Source organism: Neurospora crassa, linkage group I (assembly GCF_000182925.2).
Source record: "Neurospora crassa OR74A linkage group I, whole genome shotgun sequence".
Taxonomy (NCBI): domain Eukaryota; kingdom Fungi; phylum Ascomycota; class Sordariomycetes; order Sordariales; family Sordariaceae; genus Neurospora; species Neurospora crassa.
In genome coordinates, this window is record NC_026501.1 from 2,794,960 (window position 1) to 2,808,626 (window position 13,667).

A 13,667-nucleotide genomic window follows, 5' to 3' on the forward strand; every position below is an offset into this window, starting at 1 on the left:
TTTCAAGAACCGGTGACGGAATTTGGCTGTTTGAATCGGATATCTCTTTACGAGGCCAAACGGTTGACCAAGCTCGAAGTCCATCACGCAGAAACCTCAGAAAAATAAATCTGTTTGTTATTCAGGCTCGTGTTCTACCGCATGGACGTCGTTTGGGCCGATTTCAGCGCCGTCAACGTGCGGTGTCATCATTCCTGTCATATGCGGTGGGTCCTATTCGAAGACTTGCCAACAGCTACCGCCTACCATAACCGTTAGGGTGACCAGCAGAGGCATCAGTTCTCAGACAGCCGGATTACACTAAAATCCACAAGCATCCACTCGTTATCGCGAGCTTTACCGTAAGACCTGATGTCCTCCTGTTCAGTTGTTGTCCATATTATCACTGAAAACCAAGATATTCATTGCTTGCTATGTGACCGAGTCAATCTCATCATCAGACTTCCCACCCGTTGATGGTATTCCACGGTTCAGTACCATGCCCTGATTCAGACCCGAAAGCTTCCCTCGTCCTAACCTCCGTCGTCAACTCTTTTCAGGAGGCATTCCGAACGCCTTTCAAGATCCACTGTCCGATCCCAGTCTCAAGGTCAGTATTTCCGCGACAAACAAACTCCGGGCAAGATGAACCGAATGGACTTACCACTTCGCCATTGACGACACTGCTACCTACATTAAGAACCTCGATGTCTCCAGGTTGGATCTGCGGTGACCATAGTGTCAGTATAACCATATGAGGTCGAGGAGGCTGTGCTATGGTTTCTTTTATGTCCTCTTACACGTTTCACACCGTCTTTCTCCTCCCACCAGACCTCCGTATCACCGCCCACCGGCTTGATCTTCTCCCCCGCCGGCCATGGGCTGGTTGGAATCAAATGAGCCTCGACGAACCTGCGCAGGTTGCGCTGCGCTCTCCCCTGTCCATCCTCGCCTTCATATGCATTTGCGCCCAAAGCGCTGTAGTCTCTTGGGTCTTCCCATGGCTTCCGTGGAAGGTTTTCTATCGCCGAGTTGAGGGGCGCGAGGACAGTCGTATTCCTGGCCGGATCGTCTAAACGCTGCGATGGAGACTCGATGCTCCTAAGGAATCTATCATATTTTGAAATGTCAGCGCTTTATAATTTTTTTTTTTTTTAAATAAAAGGAATACGACTCACCCTGCAAAAAGATTTATGCTCTTATCTCGACCCATGACATCCGAAAGCATGACAGAGCTGCCACCCCCTGCGTTCGCGGGGCCATCTGCTTGGGGCGCTCCGGAAGGCGGCATGGCTGGGCCGAGTCCTACGGCAGGCTTTGCGAGTGGTATTTGCGCGTGGTTGACCGACTGCGACTGTGATTGTTGCTGGATATCAGAAGCGGTTCGATGCAGAGGATCAAAGAGTTGAGCGAAGGCGACTGCTGCAGTTGGCGCAAGGACGAGGTAAGGAGTGAACCGCATAGCTATCACACTAATCAAAACTTGAGTGCTGAGGTCTCTTCTCTATGGTACGATCCGACGGTGTTCGATCACCTGCACAGAGATGTACACTAGGCGTACGTATCGCATCCCGCGTTGTGGCAGAAAGCGAAACGAATAGTAGCGAGCAAGCCATTGGATAGGATGTCGACGATGACGTACGTGCGAACTGGGGCGGGGAAGCAGTCAATCATTAGTAAGTGATTGCGGCGCTGCCATTGTGTACTTCACATTTCATGATGCCCGCGGACTCTGAATCGAAGTTGATCAAGTATCCTAATATGACCAATTCCACAAGTGTTGGAAATGTGTTGGGTCACGTTGGTATGGCTCGGTTAGAAATTGCTTCGCCTGACATGTTTTGGGTCCACCGTGAAGCTGGTTCTTAAGGCTCATGTAGGCGGGACAGTTTGCTATAACATTGACATTGGGCGGTGCGCAGGCTGTATACAACACGTATCAGGTAGAACATATGCTCACTCATCAGACTACAGTTTGTTTCGTGATAGCTGGGCATTCATAAACAGCACCCAACATCCGGATCGTCAACAGAGCATAGATTTACCGATCACACTGTTAGTCTTGAAACCGGAGAATATCACATGCCACGGGAAAGCACAGAGAGTCATCAGGACGACACCGGCCCTATGTTGCCCGACCTGGAGCCAGACATTGGACGTTTCATCATCTGACAAGCCTCGATGGCTGAACCGAGCATGGCAGCCAGGGTCATGTATCAGGGACTCGGAGATGCTGCCCTGACTGATCTCAGAGTTCGGTTCAATGTCTGCACAGGTTGCGAGACGCATTTGATCGCATCTGATGATCCCGTTTTTGGTAGTGTACACTAGTGTACAGCTATCCGTTTGGAGACGAAGCATTGAGCCAACCAAGCTTTTCCAAATGGTTCATTGGTGCGGAATCTCGAAAATGCTGGGGTTTTGGTTGCGACGTTGCGACGAATTTCACATGCCTTCAAAGAGTGGGCACCTCCAACCGTCACACACACGAGAAGCGGCAACCGCCCGCCTTCGTTGATTGGGGGGAGGTGGGGAGCTATGATCTGGCTTGGGCCGCTTGGCCGGCTCGTGACTCTGTGGGGAATCCTGGGGGTTTAAAGCCCGGGCATGGGCGGGGGCATCAGGCCGGTTCCATTGGGGAATGAGAGAATGGGGAGAGAGCGAGGATCAACCAGGTAACCAAAGGCGATTTCTACACACTGCGGGTTGCGAACAAAGTGTACCATGTACACAGTTAGCAGCTTGGCATTTTGCCAAGATGTGTGGGTGAGTGGAAATGGAAACCCAGTGGGGGGATTCTGGACATCGTGGCATCGTGCGCATCAGCTTGGGCAGATTTCAGTCAAAGAAAAAAAGAAGCTTCTCTCCGAAAGCAATTTCACATAACTTGGGTGAAGAGCCTCGATACATCTCAACAGGAGTGAGAGTTGCCTGGAGCCTCATGTTTTGCATCTTGAACCCCACAGTGGGTGAGAGGTCTGTACCGGTTTGCTGCGTGAAGTTATTACCGTTATTTGCCTATTCCCTACAGTAGTTGTCCGCTTTGGGGTCTCTTTGTCAGCAAGCCTCGGTACATTTGCTGGGCGGCCAGTTGCGCGCAGTCCACCACGTCCACTCACTTTGTCCTCGGCTAGAAACCGGCAGCGAGATCCAGAGTACACAAGCACACAAGGCCCTTGGATGTCATGGTGCTGTTAGCCGTCATCTCTTGTTCTTCCTTTGTCTCAATAATGTTCTCGATCGACGCTGTGTCGCTTGAGCTGGCGACGGATCTCAATGTGCCGTGGGGAAACAGAGCGAAAATGTTTTGACAACTTTTCACCTTGTTTCGGATATTGTCTGGCTCACGTAGATTGGAAAGAGGAGAGGAGTAGTACCTAGGTAACTCCTCACGTTGGAGAAAAGATGGAGATGGGATCTCCATGAGTGACAGGATCAATAATGCCGTTATGGGGCGACACTCACGCTGCCAGCTGCTCGCTGGACGTCGCCCGTGTTTGCACTGTTCCCAGTACATACCAGTACTAACCCCTGTCGTTTCGTGGAGAGCCCACCCACGCTCGACCTCGGCTCACGAATAAGGGTGTTAGGAATACCAACCAACACAACCCGGCCCCGGTTGTTCCATTCGCTGCTTAGTAGTAGTGTCCGTGGCTCGGAAGGTCCCAGGTCGACCGACGCTCCCTCACAACGAACCAGATAATAACCAGGCCTGCGTTCCTGTCGCTTGCAAACCTCTTCTCCTTTACCTACCTTGACCTGTATCCCTCTTTCCCTCTTTCATCCTCATTCACTTCAGGTTTGTTTGTCTTCCTGTGAGGTACACATCATATTCATAATGGCGCCTAGAGTTATTGTTGTTGGCGGCGGCCGTAAGTTAACATTCCCACTTGAGCACTGCGCCCTACCCCGCGCGCGGGCCACGACATCCGTCATTCGACATCTGGCGGTGTCATGTCGTTCATGGACATCTCGTTGACAATTTGTTTATCATGCAGTGTCCGGTCTGAGCGCTGCTCACACCATCTATCTCGCCGGTGGTAACGTCGTTGTCCTCGACAAGCAGGGTTTCTTCGGCGGCAACTCGACCAAGGCCACTTCCGGCATCAACGGTGCCCTCACCAGGACACAGGTTGAGCTCGGCATCCAGGACTCCGTCAAGCAGTTTTACGATGATACCCTTAAGTCTGCCCGTGACAAGGCCAGGCCCGACCTCATCAAGGTCCTCACCTACAAGTCCGCTGCCGCCGTTGAGTGGCTTCAGGATGTCTTCAAGCTCGACCTCACTCTCGTTTCCCGTCTCGGGTAGGTAATCCCTTTATGCGGAATGCTCTGTCAAGACTAATACGGCTAACTCTGCCTCCAGCGGCCACTCCCAGCCCCGTACTCACCGTGGGCACGATGCCAAGTTCCCCGGTATGGCCATCACCTATGCTCTCATGCAGCGCCTTGAGGAGCTTGCCGAGACCGAGCCCGAGCGCGTCCAGATCATCAAGAAGGCTCGCGTTACCAGCCTCAACAAGGAGGGCAACAAGGTCACCGGTGTCAAGTACGAGGTCAACGGCGAGACCCAGTCCCTCGATGGCCCTGTCGTCCTCGCCACTGGTGGGTACGCCGCCGATTTCACTGAGGACTCCCTCCTGAAGAAACACCGCCCCGATGTCTACGGCCTTGCCACCACCAACGGCACCCACGCCACTGGTGACGGCCAGAAGATGGTCATGGCCATTGGCGGTAATGGCATCGACATGGACAAGGTTCAGGTCCACCCCACGGGTCTCGTCGACCCCAAGGACCCCAACTCAAAGTGGAAGTTCCTTGCCGCTGAGGCCCTTCGTGGTGAGGGTGGTATCCTCCTCAATGGCGATGGTGACCGCTTCTGCGACGAGCTCGGCCACCGTGACTACGTCTCCGGCATGATTCACAAGGAGAAGGATAAGGGCAAGTACCCCGTCCGCCTAGTCCTCAACTCCAAGGCTTCCAAGACCCTTGACTTCCACACCCGCCACTACTCCGGTCGTGGTTTGATGAAGAAAATGACTGGCCAAGAGCTCGCCAAGGAGATCGGTTGCACTCCTGAGCACCTCCAGAAGACCTTCCAGACCTACAACGCCATCGCTGAGGGTAAGCAGAAGGATCCTTGGGGCAAGAAGTTCTTCCATAACTTGCCCGTCGATATCAACGACGACTTCCACGTCTCCATCATGGAGCCTGTCCTCCACTTCACCATGGGTGGTATCGAGATCAACGACAAGGCCCAGGTTCTCAACTCTGAGCAGAAGCCCTTCGAGGGTCTCTACGCCTGCGGTGAGCTTGCTGGTGGTGTTCACGGTGCCAACCGTCTCGGTGGTTCTTCCCTCCTTGGCTGCGTTGTTTACGGCCGTGTCGCCGGTGACTCTGCCAGCAACTACCTCTTCCAGGAGGCTCTCAAGGGCAACGCTGGCGCTGCCCGTCTTGGTCAGATTGCCCTCCACATCGACCCCTCGCAGCCTGGCAAGATTTCCGTCCAGTGGGGCGGTGAGTCCGGTGCTCAGGCCACTGCCAACACGGAGGCTCCTAAGAAGGACACTGCCGCCGCTGCCCCCAAAAAGGAAAATCCCAAGGCTTTCACCATCCCCGACAAGGAGTACACCATGGAGGAGGTTGCCAAGCATAACAAGAAGGAGGACCTTTGGGTTGTCGTCAAGGGTGTCGTCCTTGACCTCACCAACTGGCTTGAGGAACACCCCGGTGGTGTCCAAGCTCTTCTGAACTTCATGGGTCGTGACGCCACCGAGGAGTTCGAGATGCTCCATGACGATGAGGTCATTCCCAAGTATGCCCCTGAGCAAGTCATCGGCCGCGTCAAGGGTCAGAAGGTTACCCTCGAGGTTTGAATTGATTTTCGCGAAGTTGCCTGTCCAAGAAATGCTTATATCAGCCCTACTTGGACAGGTATCGAGAAGGAATAACAACACCGGAGTTGAAATGGAATAATGGGTTTTGGTTAGTCTCGGCGGTTGTGTAAAACTCAATTTGCCAGGGATTTGCATCTTTATCTTCACTAGCGGTTTGGAATACATGCTGGCGCCACATGTTTGTACTTTTATGGGTAGTCTTTTTATTCTAATGTCATGATGATAGCCATGAATTTGCTTTGGAGCAGAAAGGGAGATGAATAAAAGAGACACGAAGTTCAGTCTCAACACGTTCGTTCAATTCTGTGGTTTTTAGTCCGCCGGTAGGCTGGCTTGGGTTATCTTGAAGATCACGCTGAGCGGTTACTTCTTAGACATTGTGGAGAATATCCCTGGAAGGTCTAGATCAGCCCAGCTCGTTCCTGTCTCGGATCAAGGCTCGGTACGTGCCTCTAGTTCTCTCTCGTGTCTCTTTTATAGTGTGATACTGGCGAACCGGTGCCGCAACGGCAAGGCGGGGGTGCGTATGGGGAATCTTCATGGGTTAGACAGTACGTAGACACTGACAATAACGCTATATGGCCTAGCTGTCTAGTCGATAAGGTATTCGACAAAACAAAGAGCCTCTGGCATCTTGATCAGAGGAGTATGTTGACACATACATGGAACATCCGCATTGGAGAGAGTTTGCCTTTCGTTGGCTTTGATTTAGCTAAAAATCCATATGATGTAGCAAGCACTTTACGTTTCCGGTGCTCTGTGAAAAGCCTTTCAGTCCGACACCACCCACGAGGTATGTCTTTGACTTGAGACATTGACGTTTCTAATGTTCCGAGATCCAGGTACAGCCTGATCTTGTAATCAGAAGACTGGAAACGATCGTAGAAGAACAGTGAGCAAATTTGGGTCCGGATACACACAAGACTAGAGCTTTGTACAAAAACCTTGTGTCATTGTTATAGGCTGCCTCCACTGAGTTATCACGAAGTGGGTGAAGCATGACAAGTGTAACTAACGACTGGGTAGAGGGAGCTGGTTCATTATCGGTGGTTATGTGGTTTGTATATCTGAACATGGAAGGGTTTTGGTTTTCTTAAGCTAAGGCAATCGTTTAGAGTTGAGATGTCAAATCATTGAAATGAGGAACAAAAGGCATCCTTAGAGAAGGAATTTGCTACGACAGCGATGTGTATGGATGAAGAGTCCAGATATTGAAGCGAAGTTTGATAAGGTGTTGTTGGTTAATTAGTTACCAGTTGCCTATGGTCTTCCTCATATGAAAATGAAGACCTCAAGCCAGAGGGAACCAGTAACTCCATAACAACAGTGACGGTGTGTTCCATATTTTTTTTTTGCTTGCAAGCGAGTCCAGGAATTCTTGCTATAGTATGTACCTCGCTCAAGTGTGCGTACCTATCTGGTGAAATATCTCTACAGTATACGTGCTTTCCATCCATGTCCAAATATAGCATACTGTCTTCCCACTCACGCCGCTCGTGGCTAAGGATGAGTAATCGACACACAACGTTTTTCCCTTGAGTATTTTGTAATAAGCTGTAAATAATCACGCGTGGCCCGTAAGTCACACTTGATTATTCTGTGGTCAGCCAATAGTTTGTCTCGGTAGTATGGCTTGGGAGTGAGGGAGATAAGTTGTACGACTTTGCTAGATTGAACTCATTTCTAGCTTTCCACATTGTATTTACTTGAAGGGTCTCTGTGTCGAGCTTTTGGATATCTTATGTGTACTGGTAGCTCTTTGATTTATCTAGTAGGCGACTTGGTCCACGCTGAACGTTCGGCGTCTCGTTACCACAGCGAGATGGGTAGTGGAGGGAAGAGAAATACTTCACACATGTGGAGTGATGATTCGTACAACATGAATAAGAGACCTACAAGCCACAAATCAAAAGAAGTAAATAGGCACCTAAAGGGAGGCGGAAGAACAAAGGCGTCTGCCAGGGCGCGCTAGTAGAATGAAAATATGCGTCTTCGCATGCTGCTTGGGCAGTGGAATCCAGGTGCACTTGACGGCGCCAACTCAGGTTTGACATGGTAACATGATTCTTAAACGTTGTCTTTAGTCTAAGATAGGTATCGAGCTAACATGTCTTGTCACGGTCTGGAGATGGATATAGTGTTGAATGACGCTGCTTGGTTCGTTGTCTCTTCGTAAGGCAGGATCATGCTGTGCTACGGGGAAGTTCCCAGGCGCAAGGAGCGAAGACTGGAAGTTGGATTGTAGGTATATGAGGGAATGGTCCGATTCTCAGCCACTCCGTCCACCGAAATATATCTTGACATGACTAGTGGAATACCTGGATCTCCTCACACTCGGATATGACGCCTCCGTACTTGAGGAGAAGAGTGTCTTTGCTGAAGCCATCAAGACATGGATAAGCCATGGAGTCATATACTGTTAAAGTTCCTTACGAACATTCCGGAAATGTCTTCTAGATGCGCTAGTGGAACACTTGTTAGCCATCGATTTCAATCGCCAGTGTTGCCATTCTGCAGCTCAGAAGCACCACTAGGCGGCAAGTAAGATTTCCTGGAAGTAGTGCCACGGGGTACAAATGTAGGCATCGCTACCTTGGCGAGTTTGTTCATGACAACTGACTTTTCCGGAGTAACCAAGTCTTCGCCTATGAGAAGCGTCCAAGGTAGATTTCCCTGAATGGTGTTCTTTCATGGGGTAGATATGGAGAAGCGTCGAAACCATCCATGATGCCTCTTTAGCTCCCCACAATGCTATGAAACTAAGAAGCTGGAGACAAATCCAGGGGCACTTGGCCTGGGGCCTTTCCCCACGGCACGATACAACGACGAATGTCTGATGGTTCGAATTACGGGAGATACCGTAACGGAGATTTTTGGGTTATTTGCGTGTCAGACACGTCTCTGGCGTGGTATTGGACAGCGGGTTTGCCGTTTCTTGATGTGATCCTTCCAGCACTTCACGATACAGGTGTGCCCCAGTTACCTAACGCCAACAAGCGAATAATCTCTGCGCCATCCAGCAAATAGTAACATGGGCTGTCGAGCTCAGGGAGCGTCTCATGGTACTGTTACAGGACAGCTGCGGAGATTGACAAATACTTTTGGGTCAGCACAGTGTCTGCTCATTCATGAGAAATCTGGAAAACCAAGAACATGTATAATTGTCGTTGCAATGCAAGCCAGGCTCCAATAGTGTAGAAGCATCTATCTCGCTGGGCTCGGTTTATGATTGTCTGCCACTTCTGCTGAAACTTCTACGTCGCTTGCATCGATCATGCATGGCGCTATTCCCGCGCTTGAAGCTGTCTGGTACAAACCAAGAGGACTATGACAAAGAATCGAGTCGCAAAAGGACTTGACTGTCATGATCGAACATGTTTCGAATTGTTTTAGTCGCGGCATCGCGAACTGAAGTGAGAGGCGTGCGAATAGCCGAGAGTCCTGCAGGTCACCGGGGTCAGCCGGAGCATGTGGCACTAGTGTAGCATCTCAATGGGAACTAGTCTGGGGATGTCAAAGAACCTCAGAAGGCTTTCGGGATGGACGAGGCAAAGTGACAAGAAGAGTGGATGGAGACGCGCAGGCATTTTGGTGGGGCTCTGGGGAAGGTGCCCTGGGTGCTTACATAGTATCGGATGTAGGTGCGGTTCCTGTGCGTGATGCCCTGTTCATCCCATCGCAACCCATCTGGATCGCATCCATCCCATAGGTAAGGTAGGTATGGGCTTGAGTGATGTCGTTCCATGGCAAGAGGCACTCGTGGCACTGGATACATACCTATGGAGGTACTCTCTTCGGCGCAACATGGATATCCCCTCCAAAATGGACAACTTCCACTTCACAGCCCCAGAATTTACCAGGCCTGCAGGCGGCGTGCGGCCAGGCAATTGCAGGCTTAAAGGAGGCCAAACTGAGCACGGGCTTGTCGGTGTCTGGGCTCTGGGGTAGGCCGGAACAGACTGGCCAATCAGAGCGCGCCCCTCCCGTGCTGAGAGGAACTGTGATCTCGAAGCGTCCAGTCCGCCTAGCCTCCATTGGATCCAGTCACCCACCCGTCCACCCATCATCCACCCCGGGCCATCCACACTGGCTGCCAGGACTCCATCCTCGCTCCTACCTTTCTTCTCTCTGGCTTCAGTTTTGCTGCGTCCTGTCGTCTTGCTACCTTTCTGGCCCAGTTCGTTGCGCAAACCCAGACGCGGACACGGACAGTGAAGACACCAGCCAGGCCTCGCGACCCGGCTCTCTGTCAGACGGGATATCAGTCGGACGGGGACTGTCGCTGTCATCCCATAGCCAGAAGTAATAAACCACAACTTTACCCAAGCATACAGCCTACAGTCAAGATCTCCAGTCGAGAACCACAGTCGACACCCTACACAGAGCTCTGTGGTTCCCGCCCTCGACAGCCTCAAGTGCCACTAGTGACTCGGCCACTACCACCTCCTCTACTACCGTCGCTTCGCTACGGGAACCCAAGACATCGATCCCCATACAAATGGTTCAACAACCGTCCAACCTCATCACCACCGTCAGTCCGCGACAAACCCAGCGGCAACGACACTGAACCCTGGCCTGACTGCCCTCGACCTTTTGCGCCATGGCGATCTTCGCCATGGGCTGGCAGAAGCCCGACAATGTCGCTGGCTCATCTGCCCCAGCGATTATGGTCGGCCTGTTTGTCGCCACAGGCGGCTTACTCCTTGGCTATGACACTGGGTAAGCCTCTCTTCTGAATGCACTCGGGCGCGGCGAGCACGTCGATGCGACGGATAGCATATGCCATGGGGCATGCAATGGCATCTGCGATGGATACTGGCTTGATGCTGCGTTGTCGCAGACCAGACGACCAGGCCCTCGAGATAACACCAAACTAAAGTGCTAACTATGCACCTCTGGCTTGTAGAACCATCAACGGCATTCTTGCCATGAAATCGTTCAAAGACCACTTTTCAACCGGCTACATCGACGGCAACGGACAGCCTGGCATATACCCAAAGGAGAGTGCGTTAATCGTTGCCATGCTCAGCGCCGGAACCGCCATCGGAGCCTTACTCGCTGCGCCTCTCGGAGATCACTATGGACGTCGCCGGTCCCTTATTGGCGCCATCGGAATTTTCGTAATAGGCGCCATCCTGCAGGTTTGTGCATATAACATCGATCTGTTGGTGGCAGGAAGGTGTGTACTTTTACCCCTAGGCTTTGCTTGGCGCATTCCTGAACTAACGTGGACAATATCAGGACGGTTGCCGGTGTTGGTATCGGCATTGTCTCAGTGCTTGTCCCCTTATATCAGTCTGAGATGGCACCCAAGTGGATTCGAGGAACACTGGTGTGCACCTACCAACTCTCCATCACCATGGGGCTTCTTGCCGCTGCCGTGGTCAACATCCTCACATACAAATTGAAGACAGCTGCTGCCTACCGGGTACCAATAGGACTTCAGCTAACCTGGGCCTGCGTCTTGGCCCTGGGCTTGACCGTGTTACCCGAAACTCCTCGTTACCTCATCAAACGTGGAGACAAGAACGCCGCTGCGCTTTCTCTCAGTCGGCTGCGTCGACTGGACATTACTCACCCTGCCTTGGTCGAGGAGCTTGCCGAAATCGAAGCAAACCATCAATACGAGATGGCACTGGGTCCCGACTCTTACAAGGACATTCTCTTTGGCGAACCTCACCTTGGCCGTCGCACGTTTACAGGTTGCTGTCTGCAGATGCTACAACAGCTTACCGGCGTGAACTTTATCATGTACTATGGAACCACCTTTTTTAATAACGCTGGCGTTGGAAACCCCTTCAAGATCTCTCTCATCATGCAAGTCATCAACACAGCATCGACCATACCCGGATTGTTCGTAGTCGAATCATGGGGCCGGCGTCGGCTCTTGATGGTGGGCGCCATAGGCATGGCCATCTGTCAGCTGCTGATCGCTGCCTTCGCGACGGCCAGCGGCTCCAACAACCTATCAGCACAGAACAAGGTCCTCATTACCTTTGTTGCGATATACATCTTCTTCTTTGCTGCATCATGGGGCCCAGTTGTATGGGTCGTCACCTCCGAGATTTATCCGCTCAAGGTTAGAGCCAAATCCATGTCGATAACTACGGCTTCAAATTGGTTCCTCAATTTTGGCATCGCCTACGGCACCCCGTATATGCAAACGAACAGTGCAGCGAGCGACGAAAGCTCGATAGATCTCGGCTCTAAAGTGTTTTTCGTATGGGGCGCGTTTTGCATAGTAGCGGTCGGCTTTGTATGGTGTATGGTTTACGAGACTAGCAAGATCAGTCTCGAACAAATTGATGAGATGTACGAGAGAGTTGACCATGCGTGGCACAGCAGGCGCTTCGAACCTAGTTGGAGTTTCCAGGAGATGCGAGACCTTGGCTTCTCCGATGGCGGCATACCGCCAACGCAGCAGCTGCAGCAGCAGCCGCAGCAGCCGCAGCAGCAACAACAACAACACCACCAACAACAACAACACCAACTACAAGTTGACCTACAGCAATCGCAGTCACGCACTAGCAACTCCAGCACGTCTCAAACCGACACGGGCGGGAGCAATAACACCGGGGCGTCACAAGACGATAAACTTGTGGCATCCTTGGGCAACATCGATCTCAGCTATTGACTTTTTTTTTGTTTTGATTTTACGCTTATGGGTGGGGAAATCGCCGGTCGCTTTTGGGCTACAATTTCCCTCGAGCTTTCTGGATATCAGCGACGGAGTTAGCGTGTTGGAGTTTGGAGCTTTTTTGGATTTGGGGAAAAAAAAACTTTTGGGTATCAACTCTTTGATCATCATTCTGAATATTTGTTTTTGATTTTGGGTGGCATTACTTCGGGGCGCTGTAGCTCTTGATCCCGCTTTGTTCCTTGCAGGCCATATCCTTGGGACATGGGCTTCGGATGACACCCATCGGATGCTTTACAGAATGTCTGTCTGCCCATTGTTGGTTATGGGCAGGTCGAGCAGTGTACATGGTGCAGTTATCTGGGCCCTGATGAGGTTTTTGTGTCAAGGAATCAAAGACGATGGAGCTCTTCGTGGCGCGAGCTGGTTTTTATATCCATCACAGCGAACAACGACCCTCAAACGACGTGGCATCATGTTGCTGGAAACGTGACACATCTATGCACATGTACCTCATTGTGCAATATAGACAGCCTGTGTCACAGACAAGCGGGATGTGCTTGATGAAGTTCTGAGGGTACCCCGAACGGAACATGCAAGTAACCTTGCAGTGATGCTGGCGGGAAGGGAATCACGATTTTCTCTGGAGGAACCCGCCACGCTGCATTGTCTTCGTCTAAACGCAAACGGCACGAATGACTAGCGACTAACATCAGTACTACTGGTACCTACATTTATTGAGGGAGGACGATGTAACATCAAAGGTTGAGCATCTAGGGGACAACAGAGTGGTTCTATGTTTGTGAAGGTTTGATACCATCCATATCTGCCCCGGGATGTCAATTGGCTGATGCCGCCTGGGTTCAGCTCGTCTGATCTGGATCATCCGAACTCGACTCAAAGTTGGGAACGAAAAAACAGCCAGATCTGGAACTTCGTAATCTGTGATGCCTGGGATATCATGTAGTACAGAGAAAGCTATTGCGTAGCCGTGAGGTGTTTAATAGGTCATTTGGGGCATCTTGTGGTCATTTCCTTTTCACTGGTATCGCCTCACGGCTCGCATCGACTTAGTGGATTGATTGATCCTAGCTTGTATTATCTTCCATTCATTCGACTCATAACTCCTTCGACCGGACATCTTCCATTTTTCT

The 13,667-nt window shown here is 51.3% G+C and overlaps 3 protein-coding genes across 3 annotated transcripts; 2 read left to right on the top strand and 1 right to left on the bottom strand.

The window, feature by feature from the left end:
- Positions 1-167: 167 nt before the first annotated feature.
- On the bottom strand, positions 168-1,692 carry NCU02579 (FAS1 domain-containing protein). The gene is made up of 4 exons (XM_960617.2): positions 1,158-1,692; positions 780-1,089; positions 644-703; positions 168-568 (listed from the first exon to the last, which is right to left on the bottom strand). Exons 1-4 carry the CDS (start codon positions 1,439-1,441, stop codon positions 536-538), a joined length of 687 nt encoding a protein of 228 aa, XP_965710.2. The 5' UTR covers positions 1,442-1,692; the 3' UTR covers positions 168-535.
- Positions 1,693-3,584: 1,892 nt separating this feature from the next.
- Positions 3,585-6,177, top strand: NCU02580 (fumarate reductase Osm1). Its single transcript, XM_960618.3, has 3 exons — positions 3,585-3,851; positions 3,978-4,284; positions 4,346-6,177. Exons 1-3 carry the CDS (start codon positions 3,818-3,820, stop codon positions 5,853-5,855), a joined length of 1,851 nt encoding a protein of 616 aa, XP_965711.1. The 5' UTR covers positions 3,585-3,817; the 3' UTR covers positions 5,856-6,177.
- A 3,773-nt stretch (positions 6,178-9,950) lies between these two features.
- Positions 9,951-13,548, top strand: sor-4 (sorbose-resistant-4). Its single transcript, XM_960620.2, has 3 exons — positions 9,951-10,595; positions 10,783-11,055; positions 11,118-13,548. The coding sequence occupies exons 1-3, from the start codon at positions 10,477-10,479 to the stop codon at positions 12,508-12,510; spliced, it is 1,785 nt and encodes a 594-aa protein (XP_965713.1). The 5' UTR covers positions 9,951-10,476; the 3' UTR covers positions 12,511-13,548.
- Positions 13,549-13,667: the final 119 nt, after the last annotated feature.

Excerpts from the sequence above, each read along its gene's own strand:
- NCU02580 (XM_960618.3), top strand. The coding sequence starts at position 3,818 with ATGGCGCCTAGAGTTATTGTTGTTGGCGGCGGCC. Across the intron at positions 3,852-3,977 it reads TATTGTTGTTGGCGGCGGCC|TGTCCGGTCTGAGCGCTGCT; the intron begins GTAAGTTAACAT and ends TTTATCATGCAG. Across the intron at positions 4,285-4,345 it reads ACTCTCGTTTCCCGTCTCGG|CGGCCACTCCCAGCCCCGTA; the intron begins GTAGGTAATCCC and ends CTCTGCCTCCAG.
- NCU02579 (XM_960617.2), bottom strand. The coding sequence starts at position 1,441 with ATGCGGTTCACTCCTTACCTCGTCCTTGCGCCAACTGCAGCAGTCGCC. Across the intron at positions 1,090-1,157 it reads AGCATAAATCTTTTTGCAGG|ATTCCTTAGGAGCATCGAGT; the intron begins GTGAGTCGTATT and ends AAAATATGATAG. Across the intron at positions 704-779 it reads AGAAAGACGGTGTGAAACGT|ATCCAACCTGGAGACATCGA; the intron begins GTAAGAGGACAT and ends TGGTCACCGCAG.
- sor-4 (XM_960620.2), top strand. The coding sequence starts at position 10,477 with ATGGCGATCTTCGCCATGGGCTGGCAGAAGCCCGACAATGTCGCTGGC. Across the intron at positions 10,596-10,782 it reads CTCCTTGGCTATGACACTGG|AACCATCAACGGCATTCTTG; the intron begins GTAAGCCTCTCT and ends TCTGGCTTGTAG. Across the intron at positions 11,056-11,117 it reads GATCTGTTGGTGGCAGGAAG|GACGGTTGCCGGTGTTGGTA; the intron begins GTGTGTACTTTT and ends GGACAATATCAG.